The 24,714-nt window shown below is 41.9% G+C and overlaps 1 protein-coding gene across 3 annotated transcripts in view; it reads left to right on the plus strand.

Moving 5' to 3' along the window:
- The window catches only part of SCUBE2 (signal peptide, CUB domain and EGF like domain containing 2), a 43,408-nt gene extending 19,294 nt beyond the window's left edge, over positions 1-24,114 (plus strand). For 2 of the 3 annotated variants that reach the window (XM_054201097.1, XM_054201094.1), the window contains 12 exons: positions 1,864-1,986; positions 2,490-2,606; positions 3,218-3,304; positions 4,020-4,124; positions 5,340-5,495; positions 5,850-6,053; positions 13,376-13,543; positions 16,149-16,310; positions 17,253-17,450; positions 18,044-18,196; positions 19,295-19,374; positions 20,095-24,114. In XM_054201097.1, the coding sequence (XP_054057072.1) occupies positions 1,864-1,986; positions 2,490-2,606; positions 3,218-3,304; positions 4,020-4,124; positions 5,340-5,495; positions 5,850-6,053; positions 13,376-13,543; positions 16,149-16,310; positions 17,253-17,450; positions 18,044-18,196; positions 19,295-19,374; positions 20,095-20,247 (1,706 nt within the window). In that variant the 3' untranslated portion in view covers positions 20,248-24,114. The remainder of the gene's footprint in view (positions 1-1,863; positions 1,987-2,489; positions 2,607-3,217; positions 3,305-4,019; positions 4,125-5,339; positions 5,496-5,849; positions 6,054-13,375; positions 13,544-16,148; positions 16,311-17,252; positions 17,451-18,043; positions 18,197-19,294; positions 19,375-20,094) is intronic. The other variant, XM_054201096.1, reaches the window with a different exon arrangement.
- Positions 24,115-24,714: the final 600 nt, after the last annotated feature.

Raw genomic sequence — 24,714 nt, forward strand, 5'->3', positions numbered from 1 at the left:
CCGGAATTAACATGAGGAAACATGAATAACTGGACACTAAATGGAATTAAACCTGCTTTATATAAGCTCTAAGCAAGACCTTACTGATTCCATATGCTTGCTTAATTCTGAGTAAGACCTATTTATTTCTGAGACGGAATGAGAACACTTGAACTTGGAGGTAGCAATACAGAGGTCTCTGTGTGTCTGATCTGTTCTAACCTCTGCCTTTGTAAAGTCTGCAAAGATTACAGGGCTTCAACATCAATGTTTTTTATCCTGATGAACAGGGAAACCTGTTTGGGTGGGGAGTAACGCTGTTCATGTGTTCTGCTTGCTGAAAGAAGTCTGTTCTCAAGATTTCCTCTGCATTAATTCCATTTCTTTTGGCCACCAATGAGGGAAAGGAGCTGTAATGTCGCTGTTGGCTGCTAGTTTTCCTCTTCATATATTCCTGTGTAGAAGATGTTAATCCTTATACCATAGTAAGTCCTTAATTTACTGGCAATCATAGGCTGTGTCAAAGCAAAGCTGGTAGGGATACTGAGTATATATATGGAAGAAGCCAATAAGCGCTGGAGATAAAAGGTTGCCATTGCATGCAGCATCCTAACAACAGGTCAATGAAAACCAAAGATTTGGTCTGATTTTGTGGTATCTTAGGCAGCAGTACCAATTTAAGGTGTTCCCTTCTTGCTCCATTATTCCTTTGCTGCTTGTTCCTACCGCTGTTGTCTCAGTTCTGTTAGTAGCGTGTTTTTCCCCTGAAATCAGCTCAGTTTTGTAATCTGTTTCACAGTGTTTTCTACCAAATTGTTACTTGTCTAGAGGCTGGGGGAACAAGTGGTTGGGGAGAGCAGTGACAAGAACTTGTTATTACCATTGAGAAGAGTATATGTAGAAGTGGGTACCCTAAGTTGTACAAACTTTCTGGGACTCGCAAGAGATTTCTTGGTGGCAGCTTTCTAGGTTTGTGTATAATTGCCATAAAGCTCCTGGAGACAACCGAAGCAGTCATCAGGGTGGATCTAAGCAGCAGGATGCAGAATTTTGCATTTCCCTTTGTTGAAATTCATGAGATTCCTGTCGGCCCATTTCTCCAGCCACTCAAGGTCCCTCTGAATAGTGACACAACCATCTGGTGTATCAGCCACTCCTCCCAGTTTTGTATCATCTACGAACTTGCTGAGGGTGAACTCTTGTCCCATCATCCAGGTTTAATGAAGAGGATAAATAGTATTGGCCCCAGTATTGACCCCTGGGACACACCGCTGGTGAATGGTATATTCTGCATCAGCAAGCAAGTTTGCACCAAAGGCAGTATGTTGCGTTGTCAGTAGTTTCTCCTCCTATTGGCATTTATTGGGCAGAGCAAGGCCCCAAAATTGGATAATTGGCCAAAAGGAACAATGGTGATACAATGGTGCTATTTGTCCCCATGGAGTCCAGCAGTGTGTTCCACAGCAGTTGTATCTATCGGACCACTTTGGAGGATTGATCTGTATGAATCCTGTCCATGTCATCTGTCTTTATTCCAAATTAAAAATATTAATTAACCAGACACAGTGCAATGCAGACTTGATGTGGTCTCCTTTTCTTTGAGTTAATTTGTTATCGTATTGCTGAGGCTGGATATGTTTTTAATTATGTGGTTTAAGGACATACATAACATCTCCCCTCCAGCAACATTTGATCTATTTTGACATTTATCAAAGGATTACCATGAAAACAAAACTGTTTCAAGGTGGGTGTCCAGAAAGCATTCCTAAAATCTTTTCCAAACCCTACTAAGCAGTATTTGTGTATGCGTTTACCTAGTGGAGTTGCAGTACAGAACTTTGGCGAGGGTAACTTTTAAAAAGTATTTTTGCCTTTCCTCTCCAGATATTAATGAATGTAGCGTCAACAATGGTGGTTGCCAACAGCTGTGTGTGAACACACCGGGAGACTATGAATGCCTGTGTCACTCTAACTACAAATTACACTGGAATAAAAAGGATTGTGTTGGTAAGGTGCCTAGTAAATAAGTTTCTACTCCTGATGTGTCTGATGGCCATGTGGTTATAGTCAAATCTGAAAATATTGATCTGTCCGGTTCAGTGGTATGAGTCATCGTTCCCAGTATTCTGCATTACTTTTCAGTCAGGCAGGATGGTACTGATGTTGAAACTGGTAAAAACAAGTAAAAAAAACCCCAACCCCAAAAACAGGAGATACTTTGAGGGATTTTGATGCTTTCTTTCCTGTGCTTTTATCTAGCTCATTCTTCTATCTCCTTTTGTTTCCCTGCATGAGAAGGTTTGCTGATGATAGCTTTACCTAAAAGGAAATTACCTCGGTTGTGTGATCCTCCAGTGTTTTTATTTTGCTTTAATTTTCTGTCTAAACAGCATATTAATTGCATTGGTGCTGTCAGGTACCAGCTACAAAAGCAACTGCATGCCGATTTATTAGTAGGGTGTACGTAGATGTTTTACTTCTCTTGTGAGCATTTGCTTTATCCTATTTAGAGATAAAGGGTCCCTTGCCTGATAATATGTCATCCAAGGTATTGCTGCACTGCATTAAGAGTGGTGGGAGCGATAGATGCTTCTTAAGCTGCTCTTCGGATGTCCAGGTATTTTCTGGTAAGTCAAAACCGACAAAACCAAGTATATGATTCTGTAGAGAGCGTAAGAGTAGCAAACCTCCTCGTGGAAGTCCCAAGAAGTAGACAATCAACAGGGACCTTTCCTCTTTCACTACAGAGAAAGGGCTATATCCCTGCCAGTGTCCCAGGAAAGCCCCCCTTTCCTTGTCTTTTATAACCACTCTACCCTCAGATTCCCTTCTCATGACAACTGTCTTTTTGAAGCTGGGGAGGACAGGGCAGAATTCTCCGTGCTCCCTGGGCCATTCCTTAATTGGCCCTGAGAGCTGCTGCTGAATGGGGCGAAGGCATTCCAGCCCTGCGTGGGGTCTGAGATTTTGCTCGCGCAGCCCCTCCGCCCCACAGGACACAGCACGCAGACTCCGCCAGCCCTTATGGGACGGACAGATGCTGATTTCCTTCCAGAACCCTTTAAATTGCTTAGGAAGGGACAAGCTCTAATGTGGAGTATTTTATGAACAAAGTTGTTGAAAAAGGTGAAGATGATGGTGCCGATCAACAAATGAAAAATGTCTTTTATGCTGCAGGAGTCTAGTCTGTGCACAGCGCCTGTGTCTTTACTGTCTGTCTGTATGGTCTGTCTGTTAGGAACACAAGATGCCTACACCCTCACCTGTGGCAGGTCATCTCAGCTTAAGAAAAAGCAGCAACATACAAATGCATCCAGCTGTCTGGGTAATCACTAGATTTACTATTGCATGATTTCATTGATTTCTTTTAGTAGATAACTGTGAAATAAGGGTGTTTCTGTTGACTTTCTATTTTCCCTCTCCATTATACTCCTCTGTTTTTTCTTCTTCTTCTTCCTTGTGATTGCAGTTCGTGCTTACAGCAGGAGATTCCCTTTGTACTGCTTCATCAGCATCACTCAAACTAAAACTTAAAAATAAGGCAAGAGAAAAAGATCAGTAGTGCAGTAAACAGCTAGGCCGGGAGTGAGACGCCTCTCTTTAGACATCCAAACTGGACGGTCCTGACAACCTATAATATGTTCAGGTTGAGCTGTTCAACAGTAAAGTTTAGAAAGCATTTAAAGCTAAACAGATAAGAGATGCTATTTTATAACAGATATAAACTACTTTCTGAACTGGTTTGGAGTATCTCCTTTGATTTCAGCGAACCTTTATTTGATTTACCCATTAGCAGATCTGGATTTGATCATCTTTTTTTATTTTTATTTAAATAAAATCTGTCGCACTTTGTTCCAATTGTAGTTGCAAACCGGCTTCACAGCAGGAGAAAGCTGGCATGTCTTTAATTTTTTTCTGTGATGACCTCTTTTTCACTTTATATCGGCATATTTTTGATGTCATCATTATGATGTAATGTTAGGGTTATCTAAATTTTGTATTCCTTTTTTAAAATAACATGTCATTGTTTCTTCCTGAAGATACTTCATCCATCAAGATAAGCATAACCTTTAAATTAAATGAAGGAAAATGTAGTTTGAAAAAGACTGAGATGTTTCAAGAAGGTCTGGAACAGATGATACCAGGTATGAATATAAAAATACAGGTAAGCAGGTTAGAGTCATAGCTTAGGGGTTATCAAGTGCTTTCCAGACGTGAAGTACGCCATAAGCAAAGCATAAAGGACTGCAAACTTTCTGCTCTTCACTGACCTCGGGAATCATACTCCTTCCCAGCCATGATTCTTGGAATAGTTACTTGAGATCACAGGACTTCCCTGTGACAACCTTCGTCTTGCTAGGAAAGCCCTTCTCCTTTTTCGTTTGTACTACTACTAGTAAATTCTCAGTAAAATCAACCATACTTCTCATTCTTTTGATTTCTTCCTTTCCTTTCTCTCTCTATCCCTTCCTTCTGTTCTTCCCTTTCCCACCTGCTCCTTACTGTCTGATGCCTCAGTGAAGTATCTCCTGGCCTTTTATGCTGACTCTGTTGCCAAAGGGTTATTCCTCTTTTCTCTTGTCTACCTTTTATACTGCAGCAGCCCCAGATGGACACAGTAAGGTCAGCTCTTCCATCTGTTCCAAGGCAGAAAGCATAGTCTGGGAGTTCACAGTTAGCAGAAAATGAGGGGGGAAAAAAAAGGGAGATCAGGGAAGAAGTCACTAAACAATATGATGAATTGGCATGTCAGTTTGTTTGTCCTTAGAAGAGTAACAGAAAATGACAGAAACTACACAAGATGCTCAGTGAAGAGTTACATACTCCAGAACCAAAGGTTATTCCATGTGTTTTCTTTAACTAAATCTTATTTCCCCATTGAAACCTTGAAAATAGTCTCTGAATGTCCTGTGTACACAGTCACTACTTAATTTAAACACCATTACAAGCTAACACGTTTTTCACGTGCTTCATACAAGTGCAAAATTCTTCGGTCGAGTAGCCTGCCTGGTGCAGGCAGTGTCATGGTTTTAAGATGCTTTGCGTAGTGCAAAGGCAGTTCGTTAGAACCGGCTAGCCAAACCCAGGGGAAGCGGGCTGAAAGCTGCATCCTGGCAGTGAGTTGTGCCTCAGACCCACTGCGGTGCCAGAGTCTCAGCCCGGCAGTACATCTGTCTGTAGGTGCACTGGTTCTATGTGCGGGTGCATCGGTTGAGAAACTGGCCAGACTGGTTACTGGCATGTGGAGTTGATCGTTTGCTCCCCTTCAGCTCTTCATGACAACCTATGCACAGAGCGCTAGTGAACGTTCAATAACGTAGCCAGCCAAGCTTTTGCTTCCTTTAATTTCGTTCATACAGAGAGACATAATTCAGTAATGGAGAGCTTCCACTATGTAAACCTAACATGCAGTTCTGGCAAGAAAGTTCATGGAGCCCTCAGTAGACTGCCAGCGAATAGAGAAATTTTTATCACTGCGGACTTTGAGCTTGAAACAAGCCGAAAGGAGGTGACAGGTTGGTTGGAAAATAGTCCAAGGTGCGGTTTGAAGCTTCTTGCTGTTTGCTCCTTAATTTCTGTATTTTTCACTTCTGTCTGTATGCAAAATGATAATAAAAAGTATCTCCTGTTTTGAAAATGAATTTTACTGCTTTAAAGAGAGTGAGGGATGGGGATAGTTTCAAAGATCAAAGAGCTGCCCATAGATTAAAGTCTTGTGCTCTGATTAATTTTCTTCTAGCCTGGTGGTGTAGTCCTTAACGATTTCAGACTTGTCCATAGAAATTGCTTTTTCATTGGTTGGTCTTTTGAATTGGGTGGATTTTTGTGCATGGTCACTTATAGCTGCTTTCACCCTTGATGCTTCTCAGACACCTGTGATGTGCGCTGTGCTCGGAAAAAGACTGAAAAGAGGTTCCGTAAAACCATTCGAACCTTACGGAAGACGGTCAACAGGGACCAGTTCCGTGTTCGTGTCTCTGGCATGGACCACGAAGTGGCCAGAAAGTCTCTCAAGCTTTCAGAGCCGCAGCAGTCTTGTGGTGTAGGACAGATGCATGTTGGTAACAGATGTGGTAAGTAAGTGTAAACTAGGAACAAGCCATCATGTGTGTGTTACTGTTTTGCTCAGGTCTAGTGATCTTGGGGGGATCATGGGATGCTTCTCCAGGAGAGAGGAGGCCTGTGTGTAAAGAAGTAGGGGTTACTGTTTGTGCTACTGAGATGTGCCCCTCTATGTATTTATTATTGGCAATTGCTGTGTTACGGAGTAGAATAAGGGCTCAGTGCTTTGTGCTTCGTTACAGTTGGTGCACAGCCTACAGTAAGCTCGAAGGTAAAAAACCATGGAAGTAGTATCAGGCACCAATGGCCTTGACATCACCAGTATTATTTTTAAGACTACATTTAATATCCGGTGTAACACTGTGTTTCTGAACTTGTGAGAATTTCATCTCTCCCTTGTTCCAAAGAAAAGGCTGAGCAGAATTTGATACACATTCTCTTTGCTGATTAAGCTCCGATTCCCAGAGAATCTTCATGACAGAGTTATAAATCCATGGAAAATAGGGGCTTTATAAGCTAGTACTGAGAAAAACCTTAATTATCGTGACACTGGAGGGCACCGCCATAATGCAGCCCGTAATAAGTGCTTCCAAAGCACAAAAGTTAAGGAGAGGGGTCAGATGTTATTTTAACAGGGGCCTAACAACCATGACGGCTAATTCAGGCTGCATAGGGTAGGCAGCATGTAGGTGGTTTTGTGAATCAGCAAGCCTTTAAAATGCGTGTCAAATTTAATTAATACGTCTTCCAGCAGCAACCCATTTGGCCTCAGAATAGGTTTTCCAATCTAGTTTTGCTAACTCTGAAAAAATTTGGATTCATAGAGTAGAAAAATGAATTGGTGTTGTTTAAAACATCTGTGCAAGCAAGCAGACTAGCGAATTAGTCAGGAATTCTCTTGGAAAAAGCTGTAAGTTTGTTGTTTTTTTTTTTTCTTTTGGTAATGTAATAAGTCTGAAAAACTTTGGAAACTTCCACCAGGATGAGTTTACATGGATGTTTTCAAGCTGTTGTGTTGGATGCTGGAGGAAGGCTTTGAAAAACTCTCAGTGCATTGTACAAAGCACAGTATGGTTTTCCAGATGACAATGGCTTGAAAAAATCCCAGTGAGTAATCTAAAAATACTGCAGGTAGAGAAGGGAATGTGAGTTACAGTTGGGAATTTGAAAAACAAAGAAACAAATTTATTTTTTTTTTAGGTAGCTGCAGAACCATTTTAATTTCTCATTACAAGTGAGAATCTTAATGGTATTTCTGTGCTAGTTCAGAGAGAAGGGGAGCTTTTGGAGAGTGCCTGGAAAACTCTTTGGTATGGTGAGCACAAATAGCCTGTCTGTGGTTAAAACAGAGACACTGAGCACATGAAGACAAATGTTTTGAAGAACAGCTTGTAGAAGTCAAGTCTCTTGTGCCTGCTCTGGACACCTTAAGAGGTACTGCTCTGAGCAGTGAACAAGCAACACCTGATTCCCTGTGAGGCTCATGCCTAAGAAGGTGGAATCACCAAATGAATCTTCCTTTCTTCAGCTGAAGTATCCATATCCTTGTGTAGATCTGCTGTGATCAAACAGGAGGTGGAACTTGCACCAGCCTTTTACTTGCGTGGATGCTAAGAAGGTCTCTCCTCCACTTTCACATTCCCCATTTATTTACATTAAATGCACAGAAACTTAGTGTCTTTGAAACCTCTCTGCATCCTTTGTGAAATTGCTGGAAGTTGGACAGAAAGTTCCGTAGTTGCTGAAGGGATATAAAAGTGTGCACAGAGGCAGTGTTGTTACATACGCCTCATTTCCTTAGAAAAAGCTGATTGTCCCAGTGTGCGTGGTAAAGGCAGCGCTGGGCGGCTGCTGTGGCTGCCAGTCAGAAGGAGGTAGGAAATAATCTGGGGAGAAGAGAATGGGAGTGGGAACGGTGTGGAAGAAGCTAGCTCAGGGATGTGCGTGGGAGGGTCAGGGGGTTTGGTTTTGTTTTGATCCGATTATTTTGCAGAGCTGCTGAGAACTCTGGGACAGGGCTGGGGCCCTGCTTATCTAGACGTGCTAATGATTCCAGGGAGAAAGTGACTCCATGGCAAGAGATACCAGGTCAGCAGATGGATTCAGTGCAGGTGGTGGCTGTGGCCTCTGGACGGGCAGAGAACTTTGGCAAAGGGATTTTGCTCAGTCTGACCAGAGGAGCAGGAAGTAGTGAGGGGAAAAAAGTAAGTCCAAGGACTTACAAGTCTTCTGTGATGCAGACAGTGAGTGAAGTGCAGGGTTTCAGTTCGTTGTTTTCAAATACATTTTTTAAAACAAAATACTTGGAGTATGTCTGAGTTAGGTACAGTTTTATTGATGCGGACAGTCTTGTACTGATCCTATTCCGGTGGTAGACTTCTGCTGGCACAGCACTGTCTGAAACATTAGTTGTGTCTGAACAGTGCAAGAGGAAAAGCCCAGCTCCTGTCCTGACACCTTTTGTCTTTGGTAACTGGCCTGTGGTTGCAGCAGTAAGTTAAGCTTCATTTGGTTTCATGCTTTTGGTGAGGGAGTACTTCTCCTGATTTTCCCGTCTTAACTCCTGCTGCCCTACTATTCCGTGGGGCACAGCAGAGAAAGGCACCAGGAACAGATTAGATGTGATTTCTGAGGTATTTCATCATTCTTACTATGCTGAATGGTTGCATGTGTATGTCTGCTGTTCTTAAAACAGCTGTTGATGGTAAAAGGGAATTCACTGCTGATTGCAGTGGGTAGTGTATTTTAATTCAAGTTTAGTGTTTGACGTACAGTTCCGTCTGGGATTTTCGTACAGTTCCGTCTGGGATTTTCTGATGCTTTACAAGTTCAAGTGTTGCATTTGTCCACCACGTTATGTGCGAGCACTGTATCATTGAGTAAGAATAGTTAGCTCACGTTTGATTAATTCCATGAAGTCCCGTGAATGGCTTCCAAGGAGCAACCAGTGGTAGGTCTCTACTAATGTATATCACAGGAAATGGATGTAGCAAAGTGGGACCTTTACTACATCTCAGCCTTCCCAGAGAACTGGGTTTTCATAGCAGGAGGGTGATCTTTCCCCACTGAAATAAATCTTACGGTAAAAAAACATGCATATTTGAATGACAGTGTTTCGAGACCAGATGAACCATCTGAGGATGCTGGAAATGCTGCCTACTTTGAGAGGAGATTTGTCCTGGGGAGGATGCAGTGTCATTCACTGAGCTGGCTACAAGTATTCATTCTCCAGTATGAGCTAAGCTTTAGGCAGATTTAACAGCCAGAGACCAGATGTTTAAATATCAGCAATTCCTTATCAGAAACTGATTTACTAGAAACCTTTGTCTTGAAAGAGAAGTAGTTGATATCTACTGGGACCCCTTTGTCCTCAGGCACTTTCCACTGAGGGAGAAAAAACAAGCAATTTAGCTGCTTTTCCATTCCTTAAAATTCTGTCATACCTTGACCACATCCCATGGAGTTGAAAGTACGCTTTGCCTGTTCCATTTGGTATTTTTTGTGTTGGATACACAAATACTTTAAAAGATGGGAGAAGGCAACGAAAAGTATCATTCTCTGGAATTGCCGTGTAAAAGGACATTTGAGCATGCCCTTGCTGCACGGTAGTCGCAGGTGGGTTCATCCAAAGAGCTGTCGCTTCAGAGAAGAGCGAGCATGAGCAGTATTGGTATAGGCACCGTGCTGATGTAAATGCTGAGCAGCTTTATCTTACGTGGGAGGTGTTGATGCATTTCATTGCTCAGCATTCAGCAGTTTTGTCCCCTTAGTTTGGAGGATGCAAATAAAATATTAACATTTCATACAAAATGATGAACCGCGTCTCAAAGTTTAGATGTGGTATGATATTGGCACTATAAAAGTATGAGAGAGATATTTAAAGAGAAAAGCAAAGTGCTGCCTGCCTTTGCAGTTGTTCCAATTAATAGTTGTGTTACACAACAAAGAACTCCATGTTGCCTTTTTTTTTTTTTTTTTTTTACAATTTTATAAAAATCTGACAAGAAGAAACGAATTATCAAATAGGAGAAAACCTGCTTGCTCTGACAATCATAGATTTAAGACATAAATCCTTAGGATGCATAAGCATCTCATGTGACCTAAATGTGTGAACTGCTAAAACACAATAACTTAAAGGATGCCGCTTCAGAATCCATTTGCATCAGTTGCTGGTGATTTTCCTTATAAGTCAAGGCATCTTTCTTAAGAAAATGGTGAATTGGTGGATCATGACCTCCTTTATGAGGTTCACCTTCTCAGCCACTGAGATACTACAGCATTTGTCTATGGGAGCAAATGCTCAAAGGCTAACATGGTGAAAAGAGGGGAAGAGCCTTTAAATGTCTTTGTAACTGTTAATCCTGGTTCCCTGTGGGCCCCTCTCTCCCCCCTGGCCACCTTCTTGTTTTTGCATCAGAAAGGCTTTCACATATTTTTTTTTTTTTTTTTTCTTTCTTTCAAACAGCTGCATGAGATTCAAGACCGGGTTTTTAATGGGTATTGAAGACAAACAAAGACAGTGGCTGCAGAAATGAAGTCTACTAGAGGCAATTGGTTCTTTTGTTCATTTGGAGAAAAACAATCAGGTTTCTGAAAAAAGAGCAAAGCCAGCCAGTGGAATTCTGATTTAATGTCATTATTTGCAAATCTTCAGATCTTGTTTCGACTGGGTATTTCCCATGTGTCAGGTGGGACCATGCAGTTTCTAGTTTTGTGAAATCAAGCTCATAAACTTTGTTTGGTTTCATGTAAACAAATGACAGGAAAAGTTTGAACTCTTAGAGATGTTTCTTGGGGTTTTTTTGTTGTTGGGTTGTTTGTTTGTTGTTTTTTTTTGGTTTTTTTTTTTTTTTTTAGAGAGGGTTCATTTGTGTCATCCTAATTTCATGCACAGTCCTATGGATTTCCATGGAATGATTTCTGTGTTGACATAACGTCCCTATAATTAATGTTACTGTAATTGAACCTAACCCCAAGTCTGTTTGTTGTGCTAAATTGGGCCCTGGTGAATGCTGTGAGCATCTAAACAGGCTTTCCTCATTACCCCTGCTCTGTGCTTCAGTGAGCTTAGATGAGCGGCCTGTGTGTGGAATATTTCTAAGTGGGAGATGGGGAGGAACTGGGAGCAGTTTACAGGGAATGTGTTTGTGGATCAAATTGTCTGGACACTTTGAAAAGCTTGGTTTGATGTAGTCATGTGAAGAAACTGATATACTTTAAGAGCTTGAGGCATGAAAGCTTGGGCATCACTCGAAGGACTTTTAATATTTGCATTGAATAATGAGTATTCATTAGACCATAAATAGCTAAATCTGTATCTGGATGTATTAACCTCTTTTCTCATACACACATAGGATCTATTAGGGATTGAAGTGTTTGACGTATCTCAGAAGCCATAGAGGGGAAAGATAGGGTTTTGCATTTTTCTAGGCAGTGCACTATTTAAAACTTAGTTTTCCCAGTCTCTGTATTTTATATAATTAAACTTAATCCAGAGTTGCCTGCTTTTTTCAAGCGTCACTGATTTCTGATTGAGCATGGGTGCTTAACACCCTTGAGAATAAGGTTTATTATTGCATGTTGTAATGTCAGATACAAATACATGTGGAGTACCCTCGTAGGCCTGGTCTCTCCAGTTCCAGGAGGCAATGCCACGTGCGCTGCTTCATAAACCGAGACACGCACACAATGCAAAAAAACCCCAAACAACCCCAAACTTAACGTGTGATTAAAATGGAGGGGAAAAGACATGTCAAGGGGAGACAGCAAAGGGCAGACAGCCTCTAGTGAGGCCACTCAGAGCATTGATTTCTCATAGAGCCATAGAATTTTTTGAGGGAAGGAAATTTGCACTGGTATTTCCATTGCTTCTGGGTTTCTGAACTTTAGAACTGGGTTTCTGAAGTTTAGCCACTTCTCAAAATCACCTTTACTAACCTTGATTGTCTTTCCTTGTCACAGAATTGTAAATAGTGCTCTTCCCTTATTAGGAGTGCTGCAATGAAAGCCTTAATTCATTCATGTTTGGTGAATTGCACAAAAGAGTACAGAGATGAGCGTTCTGTAGGAATGTTTACAAAAATGAAGAAAGGCCTGAAAAATGTGGGAGCAAATGAATGTGTGTCCTTATGAGAGCAGAAGTGATGTGTGGTGGAAAAAGTTAGAACCAAGAGCTATGACTTCCTTACTAGGTTTCATTGACAAGTGACTGAGCATTGCTTAACCTGCTGTGTTTTATTTTTGAGCTAAGGAGGAACACTCACTATTCCACTCTGTATCAGCCATAAACAAAATTCTTCATCATTGATCATGACCGGTAGTTAATGCACTGCTTGTTGTTAGTCATATATCCTGAAATGAAGCCAAGGCCAATTTAACTTCCTAACAAAACGGCTATTCACCGAGTGATTTATTGGAGCTATAAACTAAAACTAACAGTTTATTATCGTAACAGGTCTTTAAAAGGACAGAATTTTTCCGCACAGCTGAACAACTGCAACAGTATTTTGTGCCTTTCCAGAGCAGGGTAATTATTAAATAGTGGCACTGAAGCCAGTTCTTTTGTGAAAAGTTTGAAAAACAGAATCTTTCAAAGATACCCACAAATATTGCTGGGCTTGTTAGATAATATCGAGGTGTGTATTTAAGTAAAATCAGTCGATTGAGTTAGTGCTGTCTATGTACCATACAGACACAGCATTCCAGTGTAGAGTGATAATCGCTATCCGAGATGGAGCATCAGAGGAATGGCAAGAATATTTCTGCTTTAAAAGTCTTTGAGGCATGTATAATGTTTAGTTTAGTGACTTTGCACAACTGCTGGTTGTGCTTGGTGCTACTGAATTGTGTGAAAACCTCAATGGTTATGAAGTATGAATATTCAGTAATTATTAAGATTAAAATTCTTACAGAAATATTGAAGTCCATTTTTGGCATGTTAGGTTCAGTACTAGATTATTTCATTTGGGAGGGGTCCAAGAGTTCTTTAGCTAGAAAGAGTTGATAATCACTGCATAATTGCCCTGTACAGATTAACAGAGAGTACTGGACAGGCCTGGTGTCCAGTGTAGCCTTGCAACAAAGCGTGATATCCATTCCAGCTCACAGAAGAGCTCACCAGCACCAGAGTTAATCAGTGTCTCTTTCAGTTTTGCAGGGTAAATTGTATGTGTTAAGTTCTGTCTGTCACTAGCATTCAGTTCTGAAACCCTGGCTCCCACTTCCCAAGTAAAGAGAACAGTTTCACTGTGGGGTTTCAGGTCCTGTGCAAGGTCACTAACATACCTTCACCTGCAACGTACAGCTTGAAGCAAGTGTGTTCTTCCTCTTCTAGATCAGTGCTCACCAGGTGAATATTCTCCTGACGGCTTCAAACCCTGTCTGCCATGTCCCCTTGGAACATACCAGCCTGAAGCTGGGAGAGTATCCTGCTTTCCCTGCGGAGGAGGTCTAACAACAAGGCATAGCGGTGCATCCTTGTTTCAGGACTGTGAGACCAAAGGTAAGGACAAGATTTATTCAATGAACTGCATTGCTCTAAGGCAAAAGTAACTGCTGCTGCTACACGTGGGATGTTCAAAGAAGGGTCATTCTCCTTTCAGGGGTCTCTCCTTCCAGGGGTCTCATAGTTGGCTGTCCTGGCCTGGCTGCAAGAAACTCAATAAAGCCTCAGTTCTTTTTATAACCGATTTTTATACAGGACTCGAGAAGGGGCTGGGAGATACGTGGAAGTTGGTCAGTGAAGTCATTGACTCCGAAGTTATAGAACTCTGTGAAGAGTCATATAAAGGAACAGCAGGGAGAAAAAAGTCACAGGAAAAAAAAATCCAGACCAATATGCCTTATTGACATTGTGGGTTTGAGCACAGCAGCAATGTGAAAACGTGAAGGAGGGAATTGCAGTCCTGGAGGATAAGTAAGAAAATAGTTTCTTCATGTCCGTAAGGAGAAACTGGCTTGGATGCCTTGGCTATATACCTAAAAAGTTAGCATTCAGCTTAACCCTGCAGTACCTCAGACACCCCTCTAAGCTTGATCACAGGGGAGCTGACATGCAATCAGCTCCCAAGGTTTTCCTCATGAGAGTGAAAACCAGGTGGGGATCATATCTTTAAAAATGAAGGAACTTCATTAGCATCTTAGCTAAAATACAAAAAGCTGAGAGACAACTGTGAATTTGTCTTTGAAAATGCTGATAAAAATACGTGTCCATGGAGAGTGATGAAATGTTAATCAATATAATGGTTTGTCCAATGTCTTAAAGCATGGGTAAAAGAACACCGCTTGTAAAAGAACACCTGAAGAAAAAGTGTTAACAGAAAAGCTACTGCTGTAGAGTAGAAATAAGGGATAGAAACACAGTCCTGATACAAACATTTGGTAGTGGTTTGGATTAAGAGATGTCTCTAGTGTCAGTTAAGATATGTTTACTATTGAGAATTGCAACATAATAGAAGAATTTTGCAGTATGGTTGAAAAATTAATATTGCTGGTAATAATATGATAGCTAATAGATTTCCTCAGTAAAGAATCTCAGAATCCACAAATGCTGTTGTTTCATATTTAATTTTGTGAAGTTAAAACACTAAAAAAGCCCCACATTAAAAACGTTGGATCAACATAAGAGGCACTGATTTCAGTTTTATTTAACATAAACAAAACCACGTCTATAAATGAGGTTCAGTTTTCAAATTAGAGTGGAGATTAAAGGAATTTTTCTGTATTAACTGGAATGAAGAGCTCGGGGATTTGCATGTGGAAGAGGCCACATGAGACATGGAATCACAGATGCGAGAACTATTTGGATCTTGTATCTGAAGCATTTGGATTCGGGGGTGGAGCATGTAGGGAAGGACTCCAGGCTGAGCTATCTGAATACAAAGCTCAACAAGGCTAGAGTTATTTGAGAGTAAGCAGAGCTTAAAAGGAATAGAAAAAAGGGACTGGCAGCACAGAAAACTACATTTGAAAGGCAAGGTAGTAAATGATTTTGAAGTTGAGCTGAGAGGGGTAAACTTGCCAAATGAGGTAAAAGGAATTGGAAAATATTTTATTTTGATTTTTTTTTTTTTTTTATTTTTAGTCCCTCAAAGAAGAAGGGCAAGGAAAGAGAAGCAAGGCAAAGATAATATATGGCTGGTGTTCTTGAGTGATTTCTGTGAGATTTCAGATCGTGATGGGCATAGATGCAGAATAGCTAAGCAAAATCAAATTAAAAGAAGCATATTAGAGATGTAAGCAAAGATCTTTGGGGTCCTGTATTCTCAGATTGCAATGAGAGAAGAAAATCTTCCCGTCTGCATGCAGATCTGCTAGAAAGGATTTTTTCCCTTCTGTCTGTCTATCTCATGTCTAAAACTTCCATAAAATGTGTTACGTTTATGAAAGAGTTTGTGTGTCGGAATGGGGTCTCGCTTTGGTGATGCAGGAGGTACTCTCAGCAAGCCCTGCGAGGGCTATGGCACACGTGTCTAGCTAACACGGTGATTTGCGTGATGTGCTGAAATAAAGTAGCAGCAGATCTGGTGGAGGTGGCTGTACCCTGAGTCATGGCCTGTTGCTGGAAGACGTGTGCGTGTGATCATGAGAGATGAAGGTGACGTACCTGTTTAGTCACTAATATTGATGCAATGTGCCACTTGCAGAGGGCCGAAGTCTTTCACCCCTGCTTGTGGTGAGCTGATCAGAGGGGTATACTAGGATGCAGCAGGGTGCACGTGCTGCTTGGCATAACTGGCAAGAAAGAAAGGTTTAGTTAGTATTGCCACATACGGTTCATCTTCCATGTTGAATGTCAGTGGGTAGATCGTTTGGTAACGATCCTGCTTACAAAATCATGGTGGTTGTACTCACTCCCCCATACCTTTTATTACTGCTTCCACACAGAACTGCTCTATAGTGTTGCATTTGGGATTTTTGAACTTTGTACAAAGTGACCTGATAAACTAAAATCTGTTCAATTACCTCTGCTTTATTACCCTCAGAGTTTATGAATGTGGCATTTCAGTTACTGAAATTATAATAAGCCCTATAAAAATGCATAAAGATACATTCTAATGTGCTACCGCCACTTTTTTAACCATGCTGCATATTTAATTACTCTCCAGTTCAGTGTTCTCCTGGCCATTTTTATAATACCACAACTCATCGGTGTATTCGCTGCACAGTTGGGACATACCAGCCTGAGTTTGGACAAAATTACTGTATTTCATGTCCTGGAAACACCACTACTGATTTTGATGGGTCAACAAACGTAACACAGTGCAAAAGTAAGTACAGCAAGATAGTTTTGATGATCTGTTACAAATTAAATGACTGGGCCATTAATATTCAGAGGGGCCCTAAGGGCAAAACTTCGGTTTGTTCCAGGGAGCTTGGAGACACGGCAGTGGTGTTGCTCCACTTTTGCTGCCTGCATGTGTCTTATCCCATGTGGCTTACTGAGGTCCGTGAGAGACCATTTCTGCACACTAGTTCCATCATTCTTGTTAAACTGATGATTGTGTCTTGCCAGTTGGTGCTGGGCCACTCTGGGTCTTGCTGTTAAATCTTTTCTCTATGATATAGCAGACAGAGTTTGTTCTCGGCACTCTGATTTCTTTCCCTTCTATTAAAAGGAATGGAAGTTTGCTCACAAAATTTAGTAGCTCTAGTAACCATTTCTTCCTAATAGCAACCTTTGCAAGAGGAAATTACAAAGAGACCCACTGTTCTAGATTATGGTAGCTGTAATGTGGGAAGCTGAGGGTAAATTAAAGAGGGAAAATAGCAGGCAGGGAGGCAACTCCTCAGAAGAACCCCTGGAGACACTTATACACACAGATGTATATACACATACATACATAGAAATATGTTTCTAGGAACTGCATGTTTCTATAAAAACGTTCTCTCTGGTACAAGCAAGTGGAGTATCCTCATGTGACCATATTTATGTCTTCTCTTACAACTGCCTTGCCACTTGGCTGTGGCTTGGTCAATAGCACCTGCTGTGTTAATGGGGATTAGTCTGTATTTTTATGTCTCAACATTAATTAAAACAGAAAGGCAGGCAGCAGTGTGAAGCGAAGCTGGCAGAGAACTGTACCTGATTCAGACGCAAACAGAAAAGTTTGTGTGTCTGTCACCCGTGTGCTGTTTCTGACAGTGACTGCAGAGAGAGCTGTAGGATGACCTCGCTGTGCTGAGCCCTGCATACTGTATTGCTTTTTCAGATAGGCAGTGTGGAGGTGAACTGGGAGATTACACTGGATATATTGAATCACCCAACTATCCTGGGGACTATCCTGCAAACACTGAGTGCACTTGGAATATTAACCCACCGCCAAAGCGTCGTATTCTGATTGTGGTTCCAGAAATATTTCTACCAATAGAAGATGAGTGTGGAGACTACCTGGTGATGCGGAAAAGCTGTAAGTCTGAAATATCTACTGAGGCATGTGGTATCTGTCTCGGTGCGCAGCACAGGTTTCTCACATGCATTGCTGTTTACATAAACTAAATGTAGCCTGGCCGGCCTCTACTTATGAATAAAAAATATCTTTAAATGACAAATCCTATTTGGTAATGCTGCTCCCTAGCTTCAGGTGAAACAAGGGTGCAAGGCTATGATGTGTCAGTGAAATCTGAGAGAAATATTGTTAAGAAGGTGTGGATGGTTGAAGCTAACTAGCCATGAGGTAGGCTAAGTAATTCTAGCCTAGGTTAGGAAAGAGGAGATGCTTGCTAGTCCCCACAGGTGCCTGATGTGTGAATAAACAGCTTCAGTTTCTAGTATAGGCACAATCATTCAAACAATAGACTGTTTTTTAGGAAAAGGAGAAATATTCCTTGACCAAGAAGTCACTCATTGATGGCCTGCTTTCCGCTGGTGGCCTGACACATTTTGAGGAGTTTTCTTAACACCAGCAAGCATTTCTTGTCATGGTAGTTTAACCTATTTTCTAATTGCTTGTTAGTATGAAGCATTGTCAGATAACTGCCTATTGTGTGTTTTCTTTGAAAGCTTCTTCCAACTCAGTGACCACATATGAAACCTGTCAAACCTACGAACGCCCTATAGCTTTCACTTCCAGGTCTAAGAAACTGTGGATCCAGTTCAAGTCAAACGAAGGGAACAGTGCCAAAGGATTCCAAGTTCCTTATGTAACGTATGATGGTAAGCGGGTGTGCGCAGCTGAGCCTACGTGGGCTAGTGCAGCTGCAGCAGTGCAGAACTCCTTGTGGGCTCCTTGACCCCGCTAAGCAGCAGGGTAACCCAGCGCTCTCAGCAGTGTCACTGTGAGACTACTTCCAGTAGCTGGTTTAATCTAAAGCTAGTTTAAGGAACTCTGCGTTGCTCTGCAGTCTTAAGTGCCACCGTATTTCCAGTCTTCCACAGACCTAACAGCTGGGATTCTGGGCCCTGACACGCAAAATGCAGAGCTCAAAGCCAGAATCTGGGTTTTGTGCATTTTTGTGACTTCACAGTTCTGGGTTGCTTCAGGTGGCAGCACAGTGCCCCCAGTTAGGAGTTGGGCAGAGCCCAAGTGCCTCTGCTTTATCGTGTTGCTGCTACCATCTGTAATCTAGTACCAGATAGTAAAATATCTATATCGAAAAGAAGCTTGAGGGGCAAGAGTTTCACCCTATCCTTGTCAGAGTCACCGGGAGTGAAACTGGAGCTGAGGCTTTGCGCTTCAGCATAAAGTGTATGAAAACGATGTGGCATGTTTCTGTTCACGTTGGGTTAACTGTGAAGGAGTCATCCTTGCTGTGGCCTCCGGAGTTTCATCAACAGTGGATAATTAATTTTTCAGGGGAGAAGCGTTCAAAGCATTTGAAGCGTTTAAAGTTTTGATTGACCAGGGGGTTTGCCTTTTAAGAAAGCTTCCTCTTACCTCCCTTTTTTTACCCCTTCTTGCTGAAGAAAGAAGTCAATAATGGGTTGTGGGTATTTAGAGATAAGTTTCTGCAGTGCAGTTGGTTTGATGCACGCTGCTTGGTTACATCATGCACTACAATCCTTGATGCGTTATCATTTCTTTTGCTTTTGACAGATTGATGCTGGGCAGCTCAGCAGAGTACGCTGTTTTCATAGTGAACAGTATTTGTAGTTTCTTTACAGAAGAGCATCTGCAATATTTTCTGACTGATAATTTGAGGGCCAAATACCACCGGTTCTTTTGGGGGTAGGGCTTACATGTGTAACCAAGGGAGGTATTGAGTATGTAAGTGAAGCGAACTTGCAAATGACTCTCTTGTGCATTCCCCATAGAGGATTACCAAGAACTAATCGAAGACATTGTTCGGGATGGTAGACTTTATGCATCTGAAAATCATCAAGAAATACTTAAGGTATATTGCTTCTGCTGAACCTCTTGGTTTTGATTGAAAATTACAGTATTTTTTGCTAGTGAGGTTCCTTCCTGCCCTGCATCAGATCTGCTCCTTGGAGCACTAGACACATGCTACTTCAGGGAAGTTGGGGTAAATCAGCACATCCTGACTGTGCAGAGCAATAGATATGAGACCCTTTGTCCAGGAAGATTAAAGGTGGATCAGACCTACTGTGGGGGAAATCTGTGGTGAGGATAGCCTCTTGAGCCTCACGTAGGCTGTGCTGGAAGGAATCAATGGAGCAAACTGAGGGACCACGGGATTTCATCTCTTGGAGAAGCACTTGGTGCTGCTACTTGTAGCCTGTAGATGGGCATGGGCATCTTGCATGGGCAAGCTGAGTGGATGTCATTCCAAGTAAACCTTTCTTTTGCTGGGTATCAATCCAGTGTTGTTTTGTGGGTTTTGTTGTGGTTTTTTTTTCTTTTGTTTGCTGTTCTTGGAGGTATATGAGGAGGGAGAAATCCTGGTGCCACTAATGATAAATGTGAAACTCCAGTAACTTCCCTGGGGCCTGAATGTCAGCCTTGCTCCACTAGCTTCTGAGCCCCTGAAACATTAGTATTTGAAAAGTAAAATGCCCATAATCTTTTATGAGTTAATCAGTCATTAAGCATTGGTGATACTGACCCTACCTCTTCTGTGGAATTCCTGTAAAATCTGCTTTCCTTTTTCTAGGACAAGAAACTGATAAAAGCATTGTTTGATGTGTTGGCGCATCCACAGAACTACTTCAAGTACACAGCCCAGGAGTCAAGAGAGATGTTCCCAAGATCCTTCATTCGGCTGCTGCGCTCAAAAGTTTCCAGATTTCTGAGGCCTTACAAATAGTTGGCACTATACTTAAAAAAACTAACCAGCCCTGGGCGTGCACAGAGGGGTTGTGGTAGGTGGGGCTGTTTCTGTGTTTTACACACCGGCAGAGAAACTCCAGGGAAGCTTGCCAGCTCCGTTCTTGGCAGAGTTTGGCTTTCTCAGCTAATATAAATATTTTGATGAACAGAATTTTGATTCCTTTCCAGATAATATCTTTTGGGTACCAAGGATACTTCATGGGTCTCTGAATTAGAGACTGCCCATAATTTCTGTAACTGAATGGTGCCAAGCAGAAGTTTGTAGAGCTCTGCCCTGTTGCTTCATCAGTAACTCTAAAAGCTAATGAGGACAGACAGGCTCAGTAGTGTGGTTTGGGATGAACTCTGGGCTGCCGTTAATGCATGTTACCTCAACAAAGCTGGGTTCATGTTTGGTCTCGCTGAAAGTGAGAACTAGATTGATGTCTCTCTTAACTTTTGCTACGCAGGAAATTCAGAGCTAAGATTGAAATAGTTTTAGTCCAAACCAGTGAGTCCAAGAATTGCACGAGGTGTAATTTTTCTGTGAACTATGTGTTGTATGAGGCATACGGAGGAATTAGCAAAGGGTTGAATATCAGTTTGAATGCTCTGGGTCTGGATCACTCTGTGTTCATGCTAACGACCTGTTGGTTTAAATTGAGTGATACCAGAATAAAACCAGGGCATGACAGTAATGGAAAACAAACCCCGATCTGCTGGACACTTCCATTTTGGGCTGACTGCAAATATTACAACAGAACAGGTTCTTTGCTAAACCCCAGTGTGCTCTCCCTGTGCGTAGGCCTGGACAGCATGAGGCACTGGCGCTCCCAAGTAGTATAAAATTCTGTCCTCTGAGCACCTCAGTTGAACACAGAAGCCCCATTTTAAATGCAGGCTTTGCATAGATTATGCTCTTGTACATCACCGTTTAAACCTGTATAAGGTTCTTATACGAACCTCAATCGTTATATTCCTTATCTTGTCAGAGCACCTTGCAATGACTTGTTGAGCAGAGAAGGGCTGCTTTCCCTGTCTTGCTGGGGAGAAGTAGATGTACAAAGATATTCCTCAACGAGGCTGTGGCTGTAAAAGTCGCCTGTGGCACAATGCTGTTTCAAGATTCCCAAACTGTGTCCTTTTCCTCAGGTTGTGTTTCTTATGTGAGAGCAGGCTATTCTGAAAGGGCCTGTAGGGAGAACTATGTTGATAAAAATGTTTTTGTTGTCTCGGTGCGTCTCTGTCCACACTGATGTTATATCACCGTCCTCTGGCCATGCAAACCATTTCCTCACTGTAATGTACCTTCTGGGCATGCTGTCTTGAAGGCAGTTGGCTGCCGTCCTGCTCGTTTAGACGTCAAGTTATGACCTCAGTCTGTCGGTCACTGGCAGTGCTGAGTGGTGCAGTGGGCACTAGCCTTCCTCTGTGTGCCCACTTAGGGAAGACATGGATGTTTCGCAGTCTGGCCAGGACGAATGCTCCCTATCCTAGGGTGTGGAGTCAGATCTCCCTGGGTTTCATTGCATTGATATGTGGTATTTAACTGTTGTATGTGAATAATGCCACATCCACAGTGTCACAGATGAAACTCTCATCGAGAGCCAGGGTCTGAATCTCTTCCCAACATTGTTAGGAGCAAATGAATACGACCGAATACAGCATTGCTGAGCTGTCGTGCCATGGCAGTGCAGCCTGTTTTGTGTTAAGGACACGTCTTGGTCATGGTGTGATGGGAAGGGACAGTGGCCTTAGGCCATGGCTGGGGAGCAGAGCCTCTCAGGATGGGGTGATGTGACGCTGTGTTCCTCTTGCTGCCCAGAGAGCATTGCCATGGTCTAAGCAGAGGAGGGAAACGTCTTGTGTTGCTGCCAAGAGGGAGAACTGTCCCCTAGCTGGCTGCACTGGGGCTCCAGCTCAAGATCTGCTTGTGGGTTCCTCTGGCAGGGTGGTGAGCGTCCGTTCCAGGAATGGGCTGCCAGACCTGCAGCAAAGGGGAGCAAACAGGCTTGGGGGGAGGAGGGAAGCAGGGGGTGAATTAGCAAAACAGAAGAGAAGGAAGCCAGGTCTTTGTGCATTCCTGGCTGGTGTGCTTCATCCTGAACAGGGTCCCTGATGCCTCGGTGGGGAGGGAGGACAGAGGTTATCTAGAAGAAGATAAGAGGCAGCATAACTTGTGAGAGGAATGGCTAAGAGATGCCAAAACAAGAGGAAGGGTGGGGAGGAAGGCTTGCTACATCTAAGGTAAAGTGTACTGTTGTGGTGAGACCCTGGGAAGGTATTTCAAGATAGTTTCCCTCTTGCTGCACAGCCCCTACCTCTCTACTGTTCATGGCTTCCCATGCCAGATGCAGTGTGTCAGTGAGTCTCAGTGACCCACCAGCTATCTCTGCCTGGCAATGGAGCACTTGGAAATGGTTGAGATGCTGCAGTTCTGCTCCAAGTGCATGGGTGGGTTAGAGACCTGGTGATGGGGCACTGGGAGGAGAGAACCATGGTGTGCCAGCTTCTGGGCCAAGCCCAGCAGAGTGGCTTTGTGGTGGTCTGTGGGCTCTCTGACAAGGGAGAAAAGCCAGTTCTTGCTCTGTTTCCTCCAAAGGCTACAGATCTGAACAGTTCTGCTTCATGTTGCTGAGTGACACACAAATCGGAGTGATTGGTTTCAACAAGAGTTCAAGAAAACAAAAGTTGTGAAACATCCGAATATTTTTAATTGGTGAAACTGGGCTTTCCTGCTCTGTGCACGAGTTACTGACTTGAGCCCTGGGTTTGTCGCACTGCACCTCACCTCGGAGGGCTCTGCATGGCTGCTCTGGGACCAGCATCTCCCCTTTGTCCTGTGCAGTGGATCTCAAATTTGCCTCTCTGTTGCCCCCGCGTGTGCAGGCCATTTCCACTGTTGTCTGGAAGAAGAGTGTATCAGTGTGGTGTATGGTCTGAGCCTGAGGAGAGAGAAAAACCTGCCCTTTCTTGAAGAAGAATCCACAGCCCTATTCGTTTTCTACATGAAAAGTAAATGACTTGGAAGCGCTTCTGTTACCCTTGATCTGACATTATGAATTAAAATTTCCCCTTTTACTGTAGATCTTGTGTTCAGTAAAAAGCGAAGAGGGAATTTTTGCCATCTTAAATATTGGAAGAAGTGATAACTGTTGCAGAATGTTGTAACACTTGGCATTGTATCTTCATAGCGATGGTAGTGGCTCTGTAGAAATTTTAATTTCTACTTTCTGTGTGGTTGTAGACTTGTGTTATTTTTTGGCAACAAATGATTCAAAAAAATGTTTAACCTTATAAAACAGGACTTAACTTTGTAAATAATAAATAGTGTTAACTGGATGACTTAATGTCACCTACATGAGATAAGCATAAGGATCCTTTTGATGATTGTAAATTAATGTAAAATGTTTCGGACTGTTGCTCTTTACAAGAGAAATAAACCAGTGAACTTCTAGTTGCATGAAAACCTTTGGTAATATTTTTAGTTGTCTTTGCTGTGTTAAATAATAGTTCTGTGACAAAATTAATGGTTGCGTAGGAAGTTATCGCAAATCAGATAGGCTATCCTGGGAATACCTGCTTACCTTAGCATTCTGTTTCACGGAATATATTATTAGCCTGCATCTATACCCATAAAGATACAATTCTTCATATATTTAGTGGTGCACATATTTCTGGCTAGTATAATATCAGAATTGTCCTGGTATTAATTCTAATAATTAATGCTAAAAAGGTCTCCTATATGATGAGCTGGCGTCAGTTGGCCTCTCGTACCCAGCTGTATGAAGATGGAATAAACTACTTAAAGTAGTTCGAAAGTATTTTATTACTTTATAGATTAATCTGATTTTTTTATAAACAAAAAAACCCCAACCCCTGTGTTTAAACTTAAAAATTATTTTAAAAAAAACCCAACCAAAACAACAAAGTGAAAACCTGCGTTAAGGCACAAGTTCCCAGAATATTTTTAAAATTACACCACAGTTTCATCGGAGCTTTTCATTAAATCCACTGACTTCATTTCTTAGAATTAAAAAATAGAGTTAGGTCATAGGAAATTATAAATGAGTTGATATATAATATTTTTAATACTGTTTTTCTGTATTTGTTTCTGTGATACTATGTTGAGATTATTGGTTGTAGTCAATCTATAAAACTTTTATGAAAATAATCTCAATACCTACTCCTTAATTTATTCAGTTGTTTGTTTGACCCTTAGCTGCCTTTGATCACAGTACAAGGACTGATTTGTATTAAACTGAAGGTAGCCATCCAGGTTCATTTAGTGCAGTTTTGGAAGACACAAATGTATAATTAATCTGTTAGCTGTAGAAAGCTGACATTGGTTTATATGGAAAAGACAGCAAAGTAAATGACATACAGGAATACAGAAATTATGGAAAAGTATGATGACTACAGGCTAATCATAGCAGAAAACTGGGTTATTCAAATATTCTTCCGG

This window comes from Rissa tridactyla, chromosome 4 (assembly GCF_028500815.1).
Source record: "Rissa tridactyla isolate bRisTri1 chromosome 4, bRisTri1.patW.cur.20221130, whole genome shotgun sequence".
NCBI lineage: Eukaryota > Metazoa > Chordata > Aves > Charadriiformes > Laridae > Rissa > Rissa tridactyla.